We start from the raw sequence: 26,446 nt of genomic DNA on the forward strand, positions 1-26,446 counted from the left end.
CCCCTTCTGAAAAGCTCATGGTTTATGCCCGCCCCAACTCCGCCCCAAGTCCGCCCCAACTCCGCCCAGCGGATTACCCAGTGCAGTTCACCTCTGTGGACACAGCCCCAGCCAAAAAAAGCACCAGTCCCTCTGGTTTCCTTATATAACTTTTCTATTTACCATGCCCCCCCACCGTACTTGGCGACCACCCCCCTTTCCCAGACTTTGTCAGACGGTCATCATTGTGTCCCTCCCCCTTGTAGAGCTCCGGCCATCCATTGCCAGGAACTTCCATCCAGACAGAGAAGGGAGACCCAGAGCAGACTGGCTGCCCCTCTTCAGAAGGGTGACGGGAGTTTTGGCTTGGATTTGCCGCTCTCAGGATGCCCCCCCCAACACACACACACAGGATCGCACCGGCAGGAGGGAGACCCAGACTGGCTGCCCCTCTTCAGAAGGGTGATGGGAGTTTTGCCTTGGATTTTCCGCTCTCAGGATGCCCCCCCCCCAACACACACACACAGGATTGCACCGGCAGGAGGGAGACCCAGACTGGCTGCCCCTCTTCAGAAGGGTGATGGGAGTTTTGGCTGGATTTTCTGCTCTCAGGATGCCCCGCCCAACACACACACAGGATCGCACCGGCAGGAGGGAGACCCAGAACAGACTGGCTGCCCCTCTTCAGAAGGGTGACGGGAGTTTTGGCTTGGATTTGCAGGAGGGAGATCTGTCCTGCCTTGGAGGGAGGCTTCCCCCGGGCTTGAAACTCTCCCAGCCAATCGCCGTTCACAGGGAAGGAGAAATTAGCCGACATGGGTGGGGACAATTGGTCCAAACCCAGGAACGTTTTTCATGGAGCGAAAAAAACGCGTAGCAACCACAAAGAACGGACCAGCACAGGTTTGAGAAGACGCGGAGGTGACGCGGTTTTTCTGCTAAAGCTCGAAGCGTTCATGAAAAATCAAAAATTTGAAGCGGGCCAAAACAAAGGCAAAACAGTGTCAAACCTCTGTGAAAAAATGACCTATGAGTTGTTTGACAGTAGAATCAGCTACCTAGGGAGGTGGTGAGCTCCCCCTCACTAGCAGTTTTTAAGCAGAGGCTGGACAAACACTTGTCAGGGATGCTCTAGGCCAGTGGTTCCCAAACTTTTTGGGCCACCGCCCCCTTGGTTCCACAAACTCAACCCCAGCGCCCCTTACCCTATCCAACAACACAGTTGAAGGGGCCCACCTCTAGCGCCCCCCTGCTTCCCCCTTACCTCTTAGTGCCCCCCAGGTAATCCCACTGCCCCCCAGGGGGTGGTACTGCCCACTTTGGGAACCACTGCTCTAGGCTGATCCTGCATTAAGCTAGGGTTGGAACTAGATGGCCTGTAGGACCCCTTCCAACACTATGATTCTATTAACCCTTTCCCTGCCAAACCAATTCTCCCTGAAACTCTCCCCCATGTAGTTGCATTCACCCTGCATCTGTGAGAAAAGGAAAAGGGGAAACAGAGGGGAAGGGGCAGGTACAATGGTGGCTGTTTCCCAAACAGAAAAAAACATTTCCTTGTCTATTCACTTTGTATTTTAGCAAAGGACACCCAGGTGCTTGCTAAGATTTCTAAGTGTCTACCAAGCATGGCTAATAGGAAAACACTTTTAAAAAGATTTTTGGGTGAGTGGTTTTGAGATTCAGGAATCATCAGAAAAGGACAGCTAAGTCTTCACTCCTGGTTCTCTATTGTGATATAGTATGATAACACATCGGGGAGTTGTCACTCCATTTATCTTAATACCACTTGCCATGTCCATATGGATATTTTTCAGTTGGTGCAACTTGAGGATGTGGGCAGAAGTCTTAGAGAAATGAGATTTGCCAGCTGTCTGGGAGAACCCTGCCCTTCCCAGCAGGAGAAATCTCCAAGAGGGAGGCTGTTCATCATACTAAAGCAGATAATACTCTCAGACAACAAGAGGGGCGCCCCAGCTACATGAACCGTATGGCCAAATTTTGCGCCTCAGCATGCAGAAGCAACCGGTTAAGTCTTTTTATTATTGAAACCAGCCAGTTATGTGGCTTTGAAATTTTATTGTATGTCACTGATGACTCTGTCTGTGTGCCAGTCTTGGCTGATCTACGATGACAACAAATAAAGATATGGCTATTTATCTCTAGGAGCCCCGTGGCGCAGAGTGTTAAGCTGCAGTACTGCAGTCCCAAGCTCTGCTCACGACCTGAGTTCGATCCTGGCAGAAGTCGGTTTCAGGTAGCCGGCTCAAGGTTGACTCAGCCTTCCATCCTTCCGAGGTCGGTCAAATGAGTACCCAGCTTGCTGGGGGTAAAGGGAAGGTGACTGGGGAAAGCACTGGCAAACCACCTCGCAAACAGTCTGCCTAGGAAACGTCAGGATGTGACGTCACCCCATGGGTCAAGAATGATCTGGTGCTTTACCTTTATCTTTTTTATTTATCTCTACACATATCCTTTATATTGTTGGGCTTTCCCCCCGGCCTGTTTACCCAGAAGGCGATGCAGAGGTTCCACGCTCAGGGCCTCATGCTGACGGAATTACGACAAATCTCAAGAAGTCCCAAGAAAGCTTAGACTTCCTGTTGACAGCCCATGGCACAGCGTCTCTGCAGACGGCTTTCACCTTCAGTGGAGGAGGGCAGCGGCCATTTGCGCCAATGAGGTAGACAAGTAATTCAATCTGGGAGACACAGACTCAAAATTTCTGATGTGCCCTAAGTAGCCGCATCTCACAAGACTGCTGCACTGAACCGAGGTTTCTGAAGTGTCAGCCTAAGACTGTCTTAGGCCAAGCTCTTGCAACTACGGCACAAGAAATACTCTCTGTGTGCCTCAAAAGAACCCCGTCCTTGTTACCAGTGTTGGGTATCATGAATAGGTCTGTGCATTTATTTATTTTCTGGTAAATTTAGGGTTCGGATTAGATGAACTCGATTTGGGGGAGGGGAACTGAAATGAGCCAAATACCCATACGGGTAAATGGGTATTCCAAGGTTTTCCTGAAAAAAATCAGGTCCATTACAGTCAATGGAATTTGTTTTCAAAGCTCCTGTGGGGGCATTTTTCAAGGTAGAGTTACCAAATTTTCAGGGTAGCTGCAAGGGACTCTCCTTGCATGAACCCCAAAGTTTGGTAACATTTGGGGCAATGGGTCCAATTTTATGGGGCCCTGAAGGGGTCACCCCCTTTCTCCATGGGCACTAAAGTGTGTTTCCCATTGAAATCAATTGAAACAAACAAACAAACAGAGGAGAGCGAGGAGGATGATCAGGGGCCTGGAGACCAAGCCCTACGAGGAAAGGCTGAGGGAGTTGGGAATGTTTAGTCTGGAGAAGAGGAGGTTGAGGGGGGACAGCAGTAGCACTTCCTTCAGAAAACAAGGACTGCTCTCATGCCCCCGACTCATCATGTTACTATAACCCTTTCCCCCCGGGGGGGGCACTCACCTGTTTGAGGATCTGCACAGCCATCGTGTGGGTGCAGTCAAAGATGATCCGGAACTCCCGTCCCCTCTTCATTTCCTTCAGCAAGGGCCGGGTGTCATCCATTTCTGGGGGCAGCTGACGGATTTTCAAGCGGATGTTGTATCTTGATGGGGCCATGATCAGCTCTTGCAGTCGGATGAGACCTTGGGAGACAACGACCATGAGATCGGCCACACAGAGGCCCGAGATTCATTTCTGATGTTCTTCCCTCAGCCTTTTATTCCCAGCAAAGTTAATTGCCACTTTAAGATAACTACGCCTGGCTGATCTCTCTCTCTCTGTGTGTGTGAAGTCCTGTCAAGTTGCAATTGACTCATGGTGACCCCTCATGGGGTTTTCAAGGCAAGAGATGAACAGAGGTGGTTTCCCATTGTCTGCCTCTGCATAATGACTCTGGAATTCCTTGGTGGTCCCCCATTCAAGCGCTAACCAGGGCCCTCCCTGCTTAGCTTCTAAACTTTGACAAGATCAGGCTAGCCTGGGCCATCCAAGCCAGGATAGCTGATTTGTAGACACTTGAAATCTGTAGAAGCCACAAAAATACCATTGTCTTACAATTCTGATTTGAACTGTGCTCTTGTCTTGACATCTGTTTCTTTCATAAGAATCTTGTTCTACAGGAGGGATCTGCAACAGGAGCCAAATCTGCCCTGGAAGAGTCCTATCTGCCCCTTTCCCTAAGCTGGAGACAAAAGTGATACGTAGTTGACTGTGGCAATGGGATTTCTATGGGCCAGCCCACCACCCTCCACTCTGTCCTTAGAGTGGCTCTCCAATTGTTTAGGTGCACAAATTATGATCTGGGAGCCAAATTCATCCCTGATGTCACTGTTTTTTAGGTCAATGTTGAAGAAGAAGAAGAAGAAGAAGAAGAAGAAGAAGAAGTTTTTATATCTCGCTTTTCTCTACCTTTTAAGGAGTCTCAAAGCAGCTTAAAATCACCTTTCCACCCCCCACAACCGGCATCTTGTGAGGTAGGTGGGGTAGAGAGTTGTGAGAGAACTGTGACTGGCCCAAGGTCACCCAACAGGCTGCATGTGGAGGAGTGGGGTATCCAATCTGGTTCTCCAGATTACAGTCCGCCGCTCATGTGGAGGAGCGGGGAAACCCGATTCTCCAGATTAGAGACTGCTGCTCTTAACCACTACACCATGCTGGCGATCAGTTTGAGGACTGAGTGCTGTTAAGAACAGCAGAGTGGAAGACAGCACATGACATCCGGGTCTCCAACCACTTTTGATGATTAGTTGGATGCCGGCTCTTTCTTTTCCAGCATAAGTGCCAACCCAAAGCCCTCAAAAGTGGGTGAAGACCAAACAGAGGCCCTTCAGCTGAAACATTTGCTCTCCCCTGGGTTTGGAGGGTTTGTGTGGAAGGAATTACCTGAAAACAGCTGAGGCCATGGACCACCAATTAGCATTTACTCAAGCAACAGACTGAAGAAGAGTTGGTTTTTGTATGCCGACTTTCTCTACCACTTAAGGGAGACTCAAACGGGCTGACAATCACCTTCCCTTCCCCTCCCCACAACAGACACCCTGGGCTGAAAGAGCTCTAAGAGAGCTGTGACTAGCCCAAGGTCACCCAGCTGGCTTCGTGTGTAGGTGTGGGGAAACAAACCTGGTTCTCCAGATCAGAGTCCACCGCTCCAAACCACCACTCCCAACCACTACACCACGCTAGCCAGTAATGTGACTGGACACATAAACCATTTTACATTGGAATGAGTCAATGCCTGCATAGGAAGAGCCTGTGAATTCATGGACCTGGTTGTGAGCTAGGCAATGCACGCAGCCACCCCGCCCCACATTCTCTAGTGCTCTCCTGCAGTCGATGCAGTTGTTAAACTAGCTCCTTAGTGTGTGTCACAGACTCTGCTGTTGGCCTGAGTTCAGTCTTGCAATCACCCATTTCGAGTTCTAAATCCTGCTTTAGATTGCCTTGCGACAGCCAGGCAATGTTACCCCAGACCTGGCAAGACAAACCCTCCCTTTACACAGAACTACAGTAATCACCTTTTCAAGGTCAGATTTGAAATATATGACAAATCGGCTTCTTAGGGGTAATTAATTCCATTCTGGAAAAAGCACAGCCTGCTGCACGCAATTATGATATTGCAGGAGACCCCCAAAAAAACAAAAAACCTCCCTGCAGAAAACAAACAAACAAACAGAAGCAAGCAAATACTCTGACATCAAGTACTGAGCCCTGAACGGGGAGGATTCTTAATTGAAAAGCCACAATTCCAAGTGATCTTTTTGTCAATAACATAAGAAGGGGGAGGGGAGCTGTAGTTGCAGTTAAGTGGCATGTGACACGGGCAGTTGCCTTTTCAAACCATGAGGAAATGCTGGACCACTCTAGGAAATGTGGCCATTGTCTTTATGATCTGGTTATTCTGTTCCTGTACAGGACATGTGGTTAGGGGCCAGAACTCAGTGGGTAGAGCATATATGTTTGAATGCATAAAAACATCCCATTCAACTCTGACGTCCCCAAGTTAAACGAGGTTCCAGCTCTGGACCTTCAGGTGGTTCATGGAATCCTACCTGCTTGGTCACGAGTCCCTACAGAAGTGCCATTTATATTGCTGCCACATGGAGAGCGAACATGCCATGCCTCCTGCCACTTTTTGCAGAGGGGAAGAAGGAGAAAAGATGTTTTTTATACACCGACTTTCTCTTCTTTTTAAGAACATAAGAAAAGCCATGCTGGATCAGACCAAGGCCCATCAAGCCCAGCAGTCTGCTCACACAGTGGCCAACCACGTGCCTCTAGGAAGCCCCCAAACAAGACAACTGCAGCAGCACCATTTAAGGAGAATCAAATTGGCTTACAATCTCCTTCCCTCCCCCGCCCCACAACAGACACCTTGTGAGGTAGGTGAGGCTGAGAGAGCTGACTAGCCCAAGGTCACCCAGCTGGCTTCATGTGTAGGAATGGGGAAAGCAACCCGGTTCACCAGATTAGCCTCCGCCACTCATGTGGAGGAGTGGGGAATCAAACCCGGTTCTCCAGATTACAGTCCACTGCTCTTAACCACTATACCACACTGGCTCTCCAGCAGAGCAACAGGATTAGATCACTCAGTGGGGGGGAAGTTTACTTCATAGCTCCGATCCTTGACTCACTAAAGTACACCTTCTGGTACTTGGGCATGTTAACCCTCTCCAGCTCTTTTGGTCCCTTGTCCATGGTCTTAGCCTTTGCACTATTGAGGTCATAACTCTGGCTCCCCCCCTTCCTGTCAGATGACTCTGTCATCACATGGCTTCCTATCACACGCTTGAAGCTCAGTGGGTCCTGGGTCTGGACAACTTCCCTAAGGTCACTTAGATAAATATATTTTAGTTGACTCTTTTTTGCAGTCTTTCCTAAAGAGATGCATGGCAGAAAGGTGGGGCATCTATTTCTACTAACTACTGGCTGATACAATAATCCCAAGATTATTCTAATAGGCTGCTCCATCAAGAAATAATGAATTTCTCTGTGATGGTCAGAACTTGCCTGAAGAGTCTAGGGCTGCACAACCTTCAAATATTACACAATGACACAAATTCTGCATCTTGCATTCTTATCCTACTCTCCCTCAGAGTGATTAAACAAACATTTCTCACCACGGGGCTCTTCCCAGCCCAACTCACCTGTGCTGTCGTCATATACCACGGTTGCTGACCTCCACTTCAGGTACTGTACAAGGTCCAAAATGGCATGGCTGAGAGAGGCATAGTCTGGGTAAAGGTTAACATAGAAAGTGTCCTTGTTATCCAAAGGATGATGCTTCCACCGTAGCTGTATATGGGGCACTTCCAGCGCGTTGCAAATGGACTGGACGGCATTGGTACAGGAGCCCTGGGAAGGTCCAAATATTGCTACAACGCCAAGCGCGAGCTGGTCGCAGGCTGGAACGACAAGGGAGCGAAGCTGTCAGGGATAACACCGGGGCAGAAAATGAGCAACTGACGAGGAGAGCATTGCAAAACCCGCTGGCACCGATCAAATGTCTTCCCTCCGGGCCAGGCTGTGAAATCAAGTAGCACAAGATTTTGCATTCCTTCCAGGAGTTGGCCACATCTTCACCACACCTGAAGTACTGATCATTGCTATTCTCGGCTCGGAGAAAGGGATAGTGGCTCAGCGGCAGAATGCATTCTTGGCATGCAGAAGGTCTCAAGTCAGTCTCTGGCACCTTCAGTTCAAAGGATCAAGTAACAGGTGATGTGAAACACCTTGACCTGACATCCTGGAGAAACACTCCCAGACAAAGTAAAGAAGACTGACCTTGACAAACCCAATGGTCTGACTCAGCGTTAGGCAGCTTCATATGTGCATATGTTTGCCCTGGAGCAATACCTGTCCCACCTTCCGCTGGAGTTCGTGTGCGCATACTATACATGAAGTAGAAGAACATTTCGATGTTCACTCCCTCTGCCCTTCTGCTGCTAATTTGCTGCCATTTTGGCTTGGAACCACATTTGATGCTGGGAATTTCTCCTCTATGCATGCCTCATTATTTATTTATCTTTATTCCAATTTATAGCCCTCCCTCCCCGGGCTTCTGGCCATTTCCACTACAAAGTTAAGACTGTGCAAAACAACACCTTAAGGGAAGTTCTAGTGCAATAAATATTGAAATAGCATCCATCTTAAAGAAAAACTCACTATCCCACCCCAAGTGGACTGGATACACCTATGAAGTTCAGCAGAGTAAGTTGTATATAACACACACACCCATTAAGCAGGAACTCTCTGCTTCTGTGCTAGACACCTTTCTCAAAACCTAGAACGTAAGAAGAAGAATGGGTTTTTATATGTCAACTTTCTCTACCACTTAAGGAAGAATCAAACAGGCTTACAATCATCTTCTCTTCCCCTCCCCACAACAGACACCCTGTGAGGTAGGTGGTGCTGGGGGAGCTCTAAGAAGAGAGCTGTGACCAGCCCAAGGTCACCCAGCTGGCTTCATGTGTAGGAGTGGGGAAACAAATCCAGTTCACCAGATTAGCCTCTGCCACTGATGTGGAAGAGCGGGGAATCAAACCCGGTTCTCAAGATCAGAGTCCATTGCGCCAAACCACCGCTCTTAACCACTACCCCACGCTGGCTCTCCCTTCACTGGAAAATGGCATATGTGACTATCCATCAAGTCAATGGATCCACGGCCACTTATTTTGCAGAAAACCAGGAGCAAATTCAAGATGTGTAACAGTGGGAAATTACAGGCATTTCTAGTATTAAGGTTTCTTTGTACAAGTCACCATAACCAAGGGCATATGGGAAATGCACTGTGATGGATCTCTCCAGAAATGGATTGTGTATATTTATTTGTTTGTTTGTTTGTTTGTTTGTTCAGTTTATAACCTGCCTTCCCCGGCCAAGACCAGGCTCAGGGCGGGGAACATCAAACATTTAATATGAACAATCAAAGTAATAATTCTAAAATTAAACAATAAAACCCAATTAAAAACCCTTAAAAACTGTGATGAAGGAGGGGGCACGAACGTGAGAACTATCTTTTCCCTGAACACAATATCTGGGGAGGCTTCGAAGATATTCTTGTGATATTTAGACATCACCTGGAATTCTAGTACAGCAGCAGAGTTCTCAAGTTATGGCCTGATCGTTGATGTCCATGTTGGAATAAAGACACCGGAAATGACTTACTAACATTTCCAACACTGCATTGCTGGCATGCCTAACCAAGGCCTTGAATAGTCACTCTTCTATTACTCATCTCCGATTTCTAAGTTGCCCTGAAAAGATTACCCCAATAGTCTCCATCTGTGCAAAGGAATCATATGGATGATCCCTTTAAGTGATTATTAGAAACCATCTGCTCAAATGCTTATTCTGTTTGTGTGTGTGTGTGTGAGTGTGTGTCTGTGAGAGAGAGAGAGAGAGAGAGAGAGAGATGTGTCATTAAAGAAAACTGCATTTCTAGTCAGAAAGTTTCCAGTCTTTACTGTATAACCAACAAGTCCTGAATAGCAAAACATTAATTAAACATGAGGGAAAGGATACACACATGCACACACACACACACCTTATTTACTTGTCACATTCCATTATCATCATCTTTAAGCAGACGTTAGAGTCTTTAAAAAGTCTCTAAAGAGAAGAAGAAGAGTTGGTTTTATACCACGCTTTTTCTCTGCCTTTAAGGAGTCTCGAAGTGGCTTACAATTGTCTTTCCTTCCTCTCCCCACAACAGACACCTTGTGAGGTAGGTGGGGCTGAGAGAGTTCGGAGAGAACTGCGACTAGCCCAAGGTCACCCAGCAGACTTCATGCGTAGGAGTGGGGAAACAAACCGGTTTGCCAGATTAGAGTCCGCTGCTCATGTGGAGGAGTGGGGAATCAAACCTGATTCTCCAGATTAGAATCTGCCACTCTTAACCACCACACTACGCTGGCTCCCCAGGGAATAATTATATTATTAGTAAGGTTGGTGGCTGATAGAGATGTGTCATCTGATAGTTCTGACACAGGCTGAAGAGAAAGACTTTCCAGCTCAGTATTTGAGTGAAAGGGATTTCTACTTCCTTCCTACAATTCACTTCCCCTCTTAAGCACTCTGGAAGAGAACCAAGCGTGATCCCTGAGAACGCAACAAACCAACACAAAGTAATCCAACAGCCTGGTGGCCACTTTTTCCATAAAGAGGTGGACATTGACTGGCAGACCTTCCTCTACAATTTAGCTCTTAGAAGGTCAGGGGATGGGCCCAGAGTCCCTAGTCTCCATATTTCCCTTTCCAGTCTACTTCCCTCCTGCAAACAGCTCAAAGCTGCTCCTGTCTCTAGGCTGAGGTTTAGCCCGTCCTCATGTCCACCTCCTTGTTCCCTCCAATCCCGGACCTGTCTGTCCAGGTTGCTCCATGAGCCTCTCCAGCATTTCTGTCAAAGGAAAAGTCTCTGCTGCTGCCCTTGAGCACTTTTCTAGCTGACTCCAACCCTTTCTTTCCTCAAAACTCTGTCACTTCTGCCTACCATTCTCCCAGGTTCCAGAGTCTCATTGTTATTCTGTCCTCTTAGCCTCTCCTCCCAATTCTGGACTCCTTGCCCCACTGTTTCCCCACACCCTGGTAAGAGCTGTATAGCTCTTTCCTGTCCTCACCCTGTTTCAAATAACTCTTTGTGTCAAGGGTCTGTGGTCATTTATGCATGGGTACTTGGACTTACGTTTGCCCCCTCTGACTCGGTTGTTCCTTGGAGTTCTGCATGAGTTTTCCGACCATTAGAAATGACCTCACTGCCAGCCCTCGCAATGTTCAGGTCTTCCCATTCCTCTGTTAACCCGACTCTTCCCTTTCCCCTGAGCTCAGCCTGGCTGAAATCTCCGGGCTGAAGGCAAAGCACTGGACACAGAAGCTTGTTTTCTCTCACAGCCAATTACAAAGCAGCATGTAAAGACGCAGGGGTTCAAATGCTTTCTGCTTCCTTGGGGCTCGTCCTGTGCACAAGAAAAGCTTTTTTAAACTGAGGCTTGGATTTCTTCCCCCCTTACTTTCAGATTGCTTCAGTTTTTGTTTTTTGTTCTTAAAATGCTTTTTTATGTGGCAATTGGGCTTGGGAGGGATTTTCTCTCACAGTAAGCACTGCGAAGTAAGCAAATTACAAAGCAGCATTTAAAGGGGCAGGACTTGATTTGAGCTTGGAGACTGCTGGTGCAGACATTCCCAACAGGAAAGTGTGGGCCAGCCAGCAACGAACCACAGGTAAAACTCCCATGCATAAAGGACCTATGAGAGTTTTTTGTCCTTGCCAGACTGAAAGTTGTCCCTTACCTCACAGAAGAGGGCTCAGAACATTTCCATTCCCTGAGCAGCTGAAACATTCACAACCAGCTCAATCATTCTAGGCTTTTATTTTTGCCCATCAAGTCACATCTGACTTTTCACGGCCCCTGGTGGGGTTTTCAAGGCACAAGACATTCAGAGGCGGTTTGCTATTGCCTGCCTCCGCGTCATGACCCTGGTATTCCTTGGAGGTCTCCCATCCAAATACCTGTCAGGCTTGACCCTGCTTAGCTTCTGAGATCTGACGAGATCAGGCTAGCCTGGGCCATCCAGGTCAGGGAGGCTAATCTAGACTGCTGTAAACACAATATAAAAGCCAGCGGAAGCATTATTCATATACTCTTGGAGAAAAGCCAGGATATAAATGATAAAGAACATTGTCTTACAACTGCAGCAACTGATAAAGGGTAATGGTTACAGTGTTTAACCTTGACTTCCCAAAAAAATAAAAACCCTTGGCTTTCAAAAAAATAAAAACCCAAACTACTTGTATCTCAACATACTATTCTTTACTAGCCTTAGACTTCTTTAGACATCTACTCTTCTGTTTCCCGTCTAAATCACTGTAGGTGAAGATTTCGGAAAAAACAACACGAACGTGTCAAGATGTTATATCCTGGAACACCAAGTCTAAAGTTTTAGGGAGTCTACGAGTACCAATAGGAGTAATTAAAGGATGCTTTTCCTGCTGTCACTATACTTCCAGAAATGTTAGTCCCCAAAGCAGTAGCCACATGAATTCCATGACACCTTCAGACCTTGTTCCATCACTCCCACACAAGGCCCCCTGACATCAATATCCAGTCCGTTCTTCAAGGTTTCCATGATGCACTAGACCCATTGAGGAAGGCATGGAATCTTATACCATACTGACAAGCCAAGAAATTCCTTGTCAAGGTCAACAGAATGAACAGCTTCACTGGATGGCACCCAAAAGGCATGGAAGAAGCATGCTCTGGACTTACCTTTTTTAGTGGCTTCAAAGCTATCGTGAAAATGTATCCTCTGGATATCATATGTTAAGGTCGTGTTTGGTAACAAAGTTCTATTCCTATTGATAATGTTGGCAGAGAATCGGAAGGCTTGCTCCTCGGCATTCATTCCTTGGGCATTGGGACCATCTGCATATTCAAAGATTCCTCCTGCAAGAAAATAGAACGTAAGAACATAAGAAAAGCCATGCTGGATCAGGCCAAGGCCCATCAAGTCCAGCAGTCTGTTCACACAGTGGCCAACCAGTTGCCTCAAGGAAGCCCACAAACAAGACGACTGTAGCAGCATTATCCTGCCTGTGTTCCACAGCACCCAATAGGAATGCTCCTCTGATCCTGGAGATAATAGGTATGCATCATGACTAGTATCCATTTTAACTAGTAGCCATGAATACCCCTCTCCGCCATGAACGTGTCCACTCTCCTCTTAAAGCCTTCCAAGTTGGAATAATGGAATATGAACACCAAAGAGGTCCAGGTCAAAAAGTCTGTGCACCCTTTCATAGTTCTCATATCGCCAAAGGTGCGTACTGCATTGTACACAGAAATTGAGACAGATACGCATCCTCAAGCCCTCAGGCTTGTGGTAGACATATAGTCCAGACTACAGGAGGGCCTTCACCCTGATGCGTTGTAAAGCACTCCCTTCAGCTGTTTTGGAAGGGAGATACAAAAAGATACCATATGAAGGACGATTATGCCCCTGCTCTGATGGGAGTACTGAGACCCTTGAGCACGTTGTGTTTGAATGTAAAATCTATAACAAGATACGAGAAGCAGTTCTTTCTGTATTATCGGGCCTCCCAGGGTGATCCAGAGCTTTTAGTCTTTCTAACATGCTCTCAGACAAGGATATGGAGATAACTTTTAAAGTGGCCAAATTTGGGTGGCAAGCTATGAGGATCAGGCATGCATGGGTTGAACTTAATGGTTGAGCGATGTTAGATTTATATTTATGCTAATTCCAAATATGTAATATTTTTAAAATTATGCACTTAACGGATTTTATGAGTGAGAGATTATAAGATGTTATAAGGGCTCGCACTTGATACCCTTTTATATGTGTTATGTTATGTATGTATATCTGGTATGTTTTTTTATGCTGGTCTTGGACCGTATTAAACTCTTTACTTACTTACTTACTTACTTACTTGTGGTAGACATGCACCTGCTACGTGTTTGGGGCATCCCCCCTTCTCACGATCCTTGTTCCCTATGGCACACACTTTGGTGTATCCCTGGTGCCACATTAAGTATTAACAGCCAAAAGGAATGTTGTGGTGTCTTAAAGGGTTCATTGAAGCATCAAATACTATGGGCCAGAGCCCATCATGGAATGGAGCTCTAGCCCACAAAGACCCCCTTCTAAATCAAAACTGAGGGTTGTGGTACTGTTGTGAAGGCACACAGATTTATTGAAGTATAAACTTTCACATGCAAGAGATTTACTTCATGATGGGCTCCAGCCCACAGCAACAGATAATGACAATAAATCTGTTAGTCTTTGTGGTGTCTCCATTTTATTTTGGCTACAACAACAAATGGGTACATGCTCTGGGTAGAGCACTGAGAAGTTTCCAGAAGGCCAGAATTAGGGTTACAACCCATCTCCCTGCCTCCTGTTTATGGGTTCAGGTGCCACGCATTTGCAACTCCATCATTATCAGTCAATGCGGTGTAGTGGTTGGGTCTAGGACACCCAGGTTCGAATCCCCGCACAGCCATGGAATCTCTCTGGGTGACCCACGGCCAGTCACACATTCTAAGCCTGACCTCACAAGCCTGTTGTGAGCATGAAATGGAGGAGAGAAAAAGAAACACAGCCAACTCCCCTTCATCTCTGGAACGGGGGAAAATCTCAGGTGACTGTCATGCCTGGACACTGTCAATTATCCAAACCAAGGCCTGTCCAAAAAAAAAAAAAGATTTTTCATTCTAGGAGGGATGAGCAGAGGCAAGGCCATGACAGCGTATGGCCCATATAGGATAACCATTAAGAAATGGAGAGAAACAATTAAGAACTTGATTGGCTGCTTTAAGCGTGTGTATGAAATTCAGCCTTCCTCAAGCTTTACATCAATCCCACTCACTGCAGGCAGCCTCGCCTGTTCCTAGTACTTGCATTTTTCGTCATCTCCCTTCTATCTCTTTATCACTTCTGTGCCCTCAACTCGTCGTCCAACTACTGCTCCTCCCCCCATCCTCCCTTATCCCTCTTAGGACTTTGTGAGGTTCTTCTCCCCACACAAAAACCATCTTCCCCACCTGTCACAAGTAGTTAACCTCTCACAGTCAGCACATTCCCTCTTGGTGGTTAGAACGTTAGAGACGAATATGTTGTGCGCATGGGCTTTCTACCCCTGGCCGAAACAATTACTGGATTACCTTTCCCCCACAATTTACCACTGAGCCCAACTTTCTCTGTTCTAAACAATTCTTGAATGTTTTAACAAACACGGGAAAAAAGAATGTTAGAGAAGATTCTGTAGCATCATAACAGCCCAGCTAATAGTTGGCAGTTTGAAGCCTATTACATGGGGGTGGGACTTTCTTTTCCCTTCCACAGGGAGGGATTTTCTTTTCCTTCCCTTCCACTCCATTTTTCTCTGGCCCTTACATGACATGTTCCTTCTGCCTCCTTTTTGGCCCATTATCTTCAGATTCTCCAGACAAGCAGAAATTTCCTGACAAGAAACCTCAGAGGGACCGCTCTACATACATTAAGTGCCCTCAGGTCACAATTGACTCATGGCAACCCCAGCAAGGGGCTTTCAAGGCATATGAGAAGCAGAGATGGTTTGCCGTTGCCTCCCTCTGCAGACCCTTCCTTGCTAGGTTCTCTGCTTAGCTTCTGAGATCGGACAAGATCGGACGATACCATGCTGCCTTCCCTCCTTAAACCATTCTAGCTGCTGGAGTCTCCCGACCCTGGGATGCCTGTCTGCGTCGTGCTGTTCAGAAGTTGTTGACGCCATTCTCTCTCCCCAAAGGCCAAGCCGCTCACATCACAGCGCCACAAAGCTGTCCTTGGCTGCACATCCGCAGGGCCCGTCCTGAGCTTTCCACCGGCAACCTCTCCAACCGTAGCACCACCAGAGGCCAGGCGGAAATCATGTTAATTGTTTCACCTTGTTTCAGAGATGGCAGGAACAATGGTGTGTTACTCTCCACCACCCCCCTGTTTGCTTCCCCATGGAATGGTGGAGAGAGACCGAAACCAGGCGCTGTCTGATTAACAAGCAACTCAAAATAATTAATGGATGAATGGAATAACGCAGATGCAGGCAGTAACAGATGGATCTCCCGATTCATTAGTGGGAAAGCCAGCCTCCCTTTCTTGGTGTCAGGAGAGCTCGTTGGGAGCTGTGTCTGAACACAGCTCTCCAGGCACTTCATTATCTTTTATTTATTACATTTGTATTCCACTCTTCCTTCCTCCAATGAGCTCCGGCAGGGATATGGGGGAGTTATTCCCTTTTATCTTCACAGCCCGGCGAGGCACAGAGGCAAAGACTGGCCCGTCCTGCTTCTTCGTGCCACCGGAACTCTCCTTATGTTTATTGCAAAAGAACAAATTCCCACCATATATAGGGTTGCCAACTCTGGGTTGGGAAATTCCAGGAGATTTGAGGGGTGGAGCCTGGGGAAGGTGGGGTTTAGGAAGGGGAGAGACCTCAGATGGGTATAATGTGACACAGTCCACCCTCCAAAGCTGCCATTTCCTTCAGGGGAATTGATCTCTGCCATCTGGAGATCAGCTCTAATTTCGGGAGGTCTTCAGGCCTCACTTGGAGGGTGGCAATCCGAAACCATTTATGCCTTCAAGGTATCTTAAAAAAACAAGTTTGAAAAAAAGTTGTTTTTCAGTCTCAGTGACTTCTACATGTGGAGCTTCCACCAATGAACGAGCGAACTCTTTCGTCATTTGCCTGACATTGATGCCAGAGGGTGGCAAGACAGCGGTGGCAAGACAAGATGTCCTCTCCCATCACGCTGTGGCAGGTGCTTCTGGGGAGGGCTGGACAATGCATTTTGGCCTCTGCCCTCTGAGTGTCCTAGTGTTGCTCATTGTGCCTCCTGGCCCGACTCCGAAATCAAACATGGTTGTTTGGGGAGGGGCAATGGTTCAGTGGCAGAGCGTCTGCTTTGCATGCAGGTTCAATCCCCAGCATCTCCAGTTGAAAAGACCAGCTAGTGGGTTATGTGAAAGACCTTGGCCTGAGACCCTGGAGAGCTGCTGCCACTCTAGTTATTTATGCATGGGAGTTTTGCCTGAGGATCGTTGCTCGCTGGACCCACACTTTCCTGCTAGGAATCCATGCACCAGCAGTCTCCAAGCTCAAATAAAATCCCTGCCCCTTTAAATGCTGCTTTGTAATTGGCTTACTTGTAGTGCTTACTGTGAAAGAAAATCCCCCCCCAAAAAACTCAATTGCTGCATAAAGAAACATTTCAAGAAGAAGAAGAACAACGGAGCAATCTGAAAGGGGGGAATCCAAGCCTTGGTTTTAAAAAGCTTTTCTGTTCAGAAAGAGCTCCGAGAAAGCAGGAAGTATTTCAATCCTCGCCTCTGGACATGCTGCTTTGTAATTGGCTGTGAGAGAAACCAAGCTTGCGTGCCCCACACTTTATGCATAGGGATTTCACTCGGGCTTTGCTCAGGGGAGAGGGGAGAGTCGGGTTAACATAGGAATGGAAAGACCTGTGCATCACGAGGGCTGGCTACGAAGTAATCTCTAGTGGATGGAAAACTCATGCATAACTCCAAGGATTCAGACTGGGGGCGAACTTAAGTGAAAGTACCCATGCATAAATGACTTCTGAGTAGACAATATTGACCTGGATGGACCGATGGTCTGATTCAGCATAAAGCAGCTTCCTGTGTACATGTGCGTGTTCATGTGTTTGTGTCAACTGAGAGTTGTTTGCTTGTTCTCAACGAGTTCTGAGCATGCGGTGGCACAAGGAATGTTGCTGAGCGTTCATCTCCTGCACAGGTGCATGCAAGCAAAGGCACGAGCCTTTAAATGATGTGTGGCCGGCCCACTGATGACCCTGCAAGCCAGGGAATTCGTAAGCATACCTTAACAGCAACTTGTCAGCCAGCTGCCACACTGAGTGTCACGGCTGCACATACGCAAAATGACACAAAATGCACTTCATTTTGAAGTGCCAGAAAATCGAAGAAGAAGAAGAGGAGGAGTTGGTTTTTATACGCTGACTTTCTCTTCCACTGAATGGAGACTCAAACCGGCTGACAATCACCTTCCCTTCCCCTCCCCACAACAGACACCCTGCGAGGTAGGTGGGGCTGAGAGAGCTCTAAGAGAGCTGTAACTTGCCCAAGGTCACCCAGCTGGCTTCGTGTGTAGGAGTGGGGAAACAAATCCAGTTCACCAGATTAGTCTCTGCCCCACATGTGAAGGAGAGGGGAATCAAACCCGGTTCTCCAGATCGGATTCCACCACTCCAAACCACCACTCTTAACCACTACACCACACTGGCTCTGGGACAGGCTCTGAGAACAGGGCAAATCAGATTTTCAAGTCCCCTTTTTGCAGACATCAAATCAGCGCTGGTCCTCATTTGAAACTTTCAGGAGCTGTGGTTTTTTCCGGCCTGGTTAGGGCTTTTCGCAGCTTCCTCTCAGAAATCCGAGAACGGAAACACAAAAACAGGAAGCCCGTTGTCAAACCGAATGCTATATGTGAGGTTCATTTGGTTTCCACAACAGACATAATGACTTTGATGTCCCTCAACTCCATGCTAAGGTCTCCAAGACTTCCTTCACAATGGCTTGTTTTCCCATGCTGCAGTGCTCTGGAATCCATAGCTGAGAAGCAGCATCACGGGGCAAGACCCCAATGGCACTTGGCTCTCCTGGCAAACGTGCTTCTAACCCCCCTTCCTCAAGTCTGGCCCTACAGATTGCTCTCTTCCAATTCCCCATGCAACATTTATGAGGCAATAGCCCTTTTTCCATCACGGCAGCATTCTGACTTCGCCGTGAGGGGATCAATTATTCAGAATAATACAGTCAAAGAGGACCTTATCACTGGAGCACCACACGAGAAAGATCCAAGCGGCTGCCAAGTATCCTCCAGCAATGAAAACACTTAATGCAGAGAGACGGGAGACCATCTGCTCCTTCTGCCCAGCACAGCCCGAGATGGCAGCAAAGATGGGAAACGCCAGCGGGCTCTGACAAGACAGAGCAGGGAGCAGACCTCGCCAAATGGGCCAGAACCTTGTGGGCGGTTCTTTCGGGGGCTCAGGAAGGAACCCCCTTCTCTAACCCCCTTGGGCTCTGGGACCAACTGGAAAGACACATGTCAAGAGTTAGCTCTTTCTCTTTTCCTGTTGTGCCCCAAACAAGAGGCAACATTCTGTCGTTCTGATGAATAAACAGCAGATTTTGTCTCGTGCCTCTTGGTCGGGGCCTTTCCGAGAGAAGATTCCCTGTTCATCATCCTGCCTGCTGATGAGAGAATCCAGCCACACTGGGAAGGGGAGTCTGTCTGCACTTGATCCAAACTAAATTAACACTCCAGGCAACCGTTTGGACATCAGAGGCTTTTCTTCAGGGAAAGGTGTGCATCTGGTATGCAGCAAGAAGACGACGGGCGGAAGCCAATCAGCCCTTTCAAATGAAGCTATAGAAAGCTGGGGAGCAAAACCTACCTGCCAGGATTGCGAGGCTGCATGGAGCCTGGAAAGGGACCCTGGTTGACAATCGTCACTTCTTGTGCCGGGGGAGAAGGGATGATGGTGATAATGATGAAGATTTGAACTTATACCCCACCCTACCCACCATCGCTGGGCTCAGGGCAGCTTCCAACCAGATAAATTCATTCCCATATAAATACATATAGATATAAATATACACATTAAAACTCTAATAAAATCTTAAAACTAAATCTAGTACAATATGGTGCTTATAAAATATCCTTGCCACGGAGGTTGGCCAAAGAGGGAATCAGAAGGCCAAAACCTCCGAAAGGGCCACCGGCCCAAGGCCAGGGGTAGACCACAACAACAGGGATGGAGAAGGAACAAAAAGGGAAAACAGAAGGAAGGGTAGAAAGAAGGAAGGGAAGGGGATGGGTGCAAATGCAAAGTGCGACTCTATAATCCACCACAAACTAGAATCTTAGCCCTGTAAGACTGGCCGATCAATTCCAGTTAATAAATTTATTGCGGTCCTTACAAGACCAAACACAAAATTTTTGCAGTTACATTGCCTTACCCATCCGGCAGTATAAAAAAAAATACATATTGGTTAAAACACTCAACAAAAACATTGCTCTCTCTAAAATGGTTAAAAACTGGTCAACAATATACATTTAAACAATCAATCCCATCAACAACTTTTCATTTCTATTTAGATTTCCAAAAATTAAATACTATTCTACAAAACTTGACCACTGACTGTTAAGGCCGATCAATTCAAACACATCTACCAGACAACTCTGAACACCAAAGACACACACACACACACACACACACACGGATCACCTCAGTCATCAGCTGTTGGGGAAGCCAGGATGCAAAGGTACCCAGCAGCTCCATTGGACCCCACAGGGCTCTTTTGTCCCCAGGGAGGAACCAGGAAGGACAAGCAAGTGGCCATGCATGTTCAACACTCGGTGACTGCAACATCGAGCAATGGATTCAAATGGGGCACCTCATGCACTATTTACTTATTATCTATTGATTTAAAACACGCATTAGTCGCCTTTCAAATGACAGGAAGTGAAGGTGGCTTACAATATATAATAATAATAATAAAATACAATAAAGGGCATAAAATACGTACAAGCCACTAACTAAAATCAATAATTTAAAGCCACCGGTAGGCAGAAGAACTAATCAAATGCCGTCACGAATAAAACTGTCTTAAGCTTCCTCCTAAAGATCAAGAATGAGGGGGCCAGGCATACCTCCCTGGGGAGATGGTTCCATGATCATGGGGCTGCCACTGAAAAGGCCCTCTCTTGTGTAGCCAACGCAAGTTTCTTTGGTCAATGGGACAGTCAACAGGGCCTCTCCCTGTGATTTTAGTTTCCGGGCAGAGATGCACAGAAGACAGTCTTTTCAGATAACCCGGTCCCAAGCCATGTAAGGCTTTAAAGGTCAAAAACAACACCTTTGGGCTCAGGAGTAGATCAGAAACCATTGCAATTGCTGTAGGATTGGGTTCACACAATCCCAGCAACTGGTCCCAACCTGCAGTCTAGCCACAGTCTAGTCACTAGTTGCAGCCTCTGAATACTCGTCAAGTGAAGGCACAAGCAGAGCACATTGCAACAGTCCAGCCTAGATGTAACTAAGCCATGGACAATGTGGCAAGATCTGATTAAGCCAAGAACGGGCATTGCTGGCACATCAGCGCAAGTTGGGCAAAAGCACTCTGAACCACAGCAGCAACCTGGTTTTCTAAGGTGACTGCTGGGTTAAGCAGCACTCTGAAGCTATGTACTTGGCTTTTCAAGGGACATGTCGTCTAGGGTCGCCACTGGTGGGAGGTTTTTGGGGTGCAGCCTGAGGAGGATGGGGTTTGGGGAAGGGAGGGACTTCAATGCCATAGAGTCCAATTGCCAAAGCGGTCATTTTCTCCAGGGGACTAGCTGCACTATGTGATGTACTTTACTGACGTCTGATTGCTCATACTTACTCTGTGTGGGAAGGAATGATGAATATGTAACAGCACTTTTGTATTAAGGACTGAAGAAAGATTTCCACTGCTGTGGATCTGAAACGGCCGTATCCATCGATGATTGTGGCTCTATATGAACTTTACACAAGGATTACAATATTAGCATTAATTTGGTACTCAGTTGAGACCTTTGGAACTTCCTCTATATATTTGTGGTACTCAGTTGAGACCTTTGGAAATTTCTCTACATTTTTTGTGTGAACTGTACATATTGTATATAATTGTGTTGTATATATGTCACGTATATGGTCTATGTTTCACCTCAGTAGCTTATAAATATTTGCACTTTGTGTATATAGTTTCCTGTACTACCTGGAGGTTGGCAACCCTAGTGTAGTCCCATCCAAGACAGGGGAGATCTGAAGTCCCTGGTCTGCCTTCCTACTAACCCAGAGCACCTCTGTTTTGTCAGGATTAAGTTTCAGCTTGTTCATCCTCATCCAGCCAGTTGTTGACTCCAAGCACTGGTTTGGAACAGCAAATTAAAAGAAAAAGAGTTGGTTTTTATACGCCACTTTTCTCTACCTTTAAGGAGTATTAAAGAAGCTCACAATTGCCTTCCCTTCCCCTCCCCACAACAGATACCTTGGGAGGTAGGTGGGGCTGACAGAGTTGGAGAGAACTGTGACTAGCCGAAGGTCACCCAGCTGGCTTCTTGTGCAGGAGTAGGGAAAACAAACCCGGTTCACCAGATCAGAGCCTGCTGCTCATGTGGAGGAGTGGGGAATCAAACCCAGTTCTCCAGATTAGAGCCTGCCGCTCTTAACCACGACACCATGCTGGCTCTTAGAGTAGACCAGTTTAAGCACAGAAATTTAAGAAAAAATCTGCAAAAGTCAACTAGATTGTATGCACTCCTCTGGGGGCAGGGACATGTGCTTCACTCTCCCTCTGTGATCCAGGAGTGTGAGCCAGTGCCAAAGCAGATCAACACACACCACCTCCATGGTAGACATGCCCCAGAAAGCACAATCACAGACCACACACGTGGGTGCTGTCACGCATACTGAAGAATGAATTTTCAATCCACGTTCAATGCACTTTGCAACTGGATGTTACTGTGCAAATCAGCCAAATCAATTTGCCAAAATCACTAAAGTGCACTGAAAGTGCATTATCCATTATGTGTGAAAGCGCAAGAATTCTGACATAATAAATCAAAAACCATCATTCTCCATTTGGAGAGAATCTGCCTGCCTTTTGCACATTCTACCGCTACAGTCCCATCATTCTGGGATAAAAGGGAGTATTGCCTGCAGTTACTCATGCGCTGGTGGTCTGTCGAAAGGCCTTGGAAGGCCCAGCGGCACTTCCAAGCAAATTCTATAGCTGTCGCCACTGCAGTGTCAGTCAATTTCCTTCTGCACGACAGCTGTGCGTGTGTGCGCGCGCACACACACACTCACACTCACACACACACACCTCTGTGCAAGTTCTTTGCAGTCATTAAAAAGCCTAATCACTAACTTGGAGCAGTTGATTAATGCATAATCTTAATCATGATTACACAGTGTAATTGGCGTTAATTTAGGGGAGCCAGTTAATTATGAAAATAATTGTCGCCGGTTTTTCTGTTTTAATAAAATGAAATAAAATGTGCTGGGGCTATAAATTAAATGAGGGATTTGGCCATCCCCAAGGCATTGGGAAACCTACCTCGGGGTTTGCCTCACGGCTCTTTTCGAGACAAAATGCCAGCATTGACTGGAGGCAAACCTGAAACAAAGGCCGGGAGGTGTACAGGAAAGCCCCTGTTCCAAGGGAGGTCTACCCAGTGACTATGAGAAGGGCAGGAAAGTGGGAAATGGATGGACTTGATCCATGGGGCATGTCCTACTGAGCCCCCTCGTGTAGGAGAACTTTGCTTATACTGTGCCTGTTTCTCACTCAGCCACCATGAGTGCCCCCAATATCCACAACCTGGTGGGGCATCTCATGATGCCTACTCTACCTCCCCCCACTACCACCCAATGACCAAGCTGGCCATGAATTATCTAAAAAAGGTAACGTGTGCTGTCAACTCACAAGCAACTCATGGTGTCCCTATGAAGTTCCATCTCAAAGGGTTTGAAAGACAAGAGATTAACAGAGGTGGTTTCCCATGGCCTTCCTCTGCATACCAGCCCTGGTCTTCCTTGGTGGTCTCCCATCCCAGTACCAACCCTGCTTTGACTGCAGTACTGCAGCTTACCACCCACGCCAAGGGGATCATCCTGTGTTTCTGTTGCTTTCCACTTAATACTTTTGATGTATTTACTTATTAATGTGTTTGTTTCTTCCTTCATTCCTATTGAAAACTTGAGATATATATATAAAGTTGTATATATATTTACAACTCTGCCAACGGCACTCAAGTTGGCTCCCAACTTTAAAAGACTGGGTTGGATCCAGACTAAATTGGCAGTTTCTACTGATTCTCCCCATGTCATTCCTCAAGGTCCCCTATCCCCTGGCAACAACATTTTACAATGATTAGTGGATGCAGGAAATTTCCATTCCATTGATGCAAAATGGGGGTTTTCAGAAGCACCTCCCCGCTCCAGTGAGGTGGAGGAATGTCAGGATTCGCTTTTTTGCTTTGGGGAAGAGACAAGTAGGTATCAGGAGGCACGCTGGTGACACCCATGGACACCTGGTTGGGGACCCCCACTCTAGACTAACATAGTGTCAGGGACTTGAACCAGGATCTTTGTGGTCGATGGCCAGAGCTTAGACTACTGAGCTCCTCTGCCTGGTCTGTGTGCGCACAGGCTTTTTGGAGCTCTTTGCAAGCACAGAAGGAGTGCTTGAAACTTCAGCCATTGCAACTGGCAGGCTATGTGGAACCTCTAGATTGGCCAGGCCAGGTATGAGCAGCCTGGCCACCTGAAACTGCTTAGTCAACAGAGAAGGACCTTCTACTTTCAGCTGAATTCCAGTCTACCAGCTCGGTTTCCATCAACTAACCATGGGCTGAAGCACACATACACAAGAAACTGCCCTATATTGAAGGAGACCATCAGTCCATCAAAGTCAGTATTGTCTACTCAGTCTCACAGCACCGCTCCATGGTCAGGCAGTGGTCTTTCTCACCACCTACTGCCTGGTCCTTTTAACTGCAGATGCTGGGGATTGAACCTGAGACCTTCTGCATGCAGATGCTCTACCACTGAGTCTACAACCCCTCCCCAGAACAAACTTTCCAGATCTGTATTTGGATACCACCCCTCAGCCCCAACCAGGCCAGGCCATACTGCTACCCTTTCTAGAAGAGCACTTTATTTTATTTTTTTTAAAAAAGATAAGCCTTTATATGGAGGGCAGTACCTAGAAGATATTGCCCTTCAGTGTTGGAAATGAATTGGGGAGACCTGATCTGAACAAGGATGTCAGCTGCCCCGAGCCTGAAAGAAAGGGCAGGGTATAGCGCACACTCCTGATTCAGCCTGGCCTTTTGGATGATGCTCCTCTGAAGGCGGAAAGCGGAATCTGGATGGAGCAAGCAGCATAAAAGGAAACTCGCAGACTGGAAAGATCTCAGAACCAAATCCCATCCCTCTCAACAACAGACGCATCAAGGTCATCGACGTAGCAAAAGCTGGCAGACAAATGGACTTGTTAATATTTTAAAGTCGCAATTCCCTCCAGTTTGTACGTGAAAAGATTCTTCTTCTCTCTCACACACACACAGCTGTTGTAACAGATGAAGTTTATTCCTTTCAAAGCCTCCGACAACAAAGCCCTCGCTCCACTGACTGCAGACGTGGTTGGATGGAGGCCCTGCATATTTGGAAGAGGGCACTGCAGTGGGGGAGAAGTTTGGGGCTTGCTTCGAAGGCTAGCGCGGTGTGTTGGCACAACCTTGTTCTGACTTCACCTTGGTTTTCTTTCACTTGTTCACACCACTCTTTGGGCCAAACCAAACCTTACTGTTCTTAAAGAGTTGGGTTTAAAGTATCTGTGCATGCGGAACAGGAAAATAATCTTTCCCCCACCCCCTACACAAAACACACCATTTTCATGTAGGAAAATAGCTTGGGGGGAGGCAGGAACCATCCCCCCCCCCATCCGGCGCCACTGTGAGTCCCTTTGGGTTCTCCTTTTTTTATTGTGGTTAAGAGCCAGCATGGTACAGTGGTTAAGAGCGGTGGACTCTATTTGGTGAACCGGGTTGGTTTCCCCACACCTACACATGAAACCTTGGGCTAGTCACAGTTCTCTCAGAACTCCCTCAGCCTCACCTACCTCACAAGGTGTCTGTTGTGGGGAGAGGAAGGGAAGGGGATTGTAAGTCGGTTTGAGACTCCTTAGAGGTAGAGAAAATCGGGGTATAAAAACCAACTCCTCTTCTTTTTAGAAGCCGCTGGGAACCCAGACCCAGCCCTTTAAAATCAGTAATGTTTGACCTGTTGTCCTGGGTAGCCCTGTTGTTCGCACACACGCACCAATTCCACACAATGCATGTTCTACACACAGTCTACCAAAAAAATGTCAAATTTGCCCCCTTTAATACCAACCTTGGAAACATTTATGGGCACTTTTTAAAAAAGGAATTTGAGAAGATTCTTCCTCCCCCCCCCCCCCCGGTTCTTTGAAAGGGACAAAAATTATTTGTCATCAACTGGAATGGAACATGAACTTGGATACTGATGCGCTTCTCTGCGGCAGTGCGTGTCGAGCTGACCCGAGTCATAAAGTGCCACAACAACTGTAATTCCTGTCTTGAAATATCCCCGACTCCAAATGGCACCAATAAGCAAAGTCGGGCTTCGTCCCATCCCCGAGTACTTCTCGGCCTGTCAAGGTCTTCGTGCAGGTTGCTTTGACATCCTTTGCAAGGAAAGAATTGGCTGGTGGGTCCCCTAAAGGCACAAGCCCTGGACTTCAGCACAGTCCCCAGTTCCACGAGGCACATAGCAGATAATAACCGAGGAGGGGAAGGGCTAGGGTTGCCAGATCCCTCTTTGCCATGGGTGGGAGTTTTTGGGGTGCGGAGCCTGAGGAGGGGGGGTTTGGGGAGGGACTGCAATGCCATAGAGTCCAATTGCCAAAGCGGCCATTTTCTCCAGGTGAACTGATCTCTATCGGCTGGAGATCAGTTGTAATAGCAGGGGATCTCCAGATAATCCCTGGAGGTTGGGAACCTAGGAAGGGCCAAGAGGGCACCTGGCAACCAACCCACAGAAATCAACCCACATAATCAGATTCTATGTTACAAACTGAGAACAGCTGTCTTAAGAGACAGATCAGTAAAGGCCGAGTAGCTTCCTTGAAAGGTAGCTGGCCTCTCCCTGCAATGCACACCCAAAGAGGGTGAGGTGCAAATACACTCTGTTTGAATGGGTAGTGTGAGCTCTCATTAGGATGTGGATTGAGCATGGGCCTCAAAACACACCCCAGCATTTTCTGCTGTATACAAGAGGTTCAGTGGCAACTGTGGAGGAGTTCCTTGGCAGAAAGGCTCATGGGGCAAAAAA

General features: G+C 47.2%; 1 protein-coding gene across 3 annotated transcripts in view; it reads right to left on the reverse strand.

Moving 5' to 3' along the window:
• GRIK3 (glutamate ionotropic receptor kainate type subunit 3) overlaps nucleotides 1-26,446 on the reverse strand; it is a 235,871-nt gene that overhangs the window by 83,281 nt on the left and 126,144 nt on the right. For all 3 annotated transcript variants that reach the window (XM_056845961.1, XM_056845962.1, XM_056845960.1), the window contains exons 2-4: nucleotides 12,248-12,424; nucleotides 7,130-7,387; nucleotides 3,447-3,628 (exon numbers count right to left, since the gene is read on the reverse strand). In XM_056845961.1, coding sequence (XP_056701939.1) covers nucleotides 3,447-3,628; nucleotides 7,130-7,387; nucleotides 12,248-12,424 — 617 coding nt within the window. The remainder of the gene's footprint in view (nucleotides 1-3,446; nucleotides 3,629-7,129; nucleotides 7,388-12,247; nucleotides 12,425-26,446) is intronic.

Source organism: Euleptes europaea, chromosome 3 (genome assembly GCF_029931775.1).
Source record: "Euleptes europaea isolate rEulEur1 chromosome 3, rEulEur1.hap1, whole genome shotgun sequence".
Lineage (NCBI taxonomy): Eukaryota > Metazoa > Chordata > Lepidosauria > Squamata > Sphaerodactylidae > Euleptes > Euleptes europaea.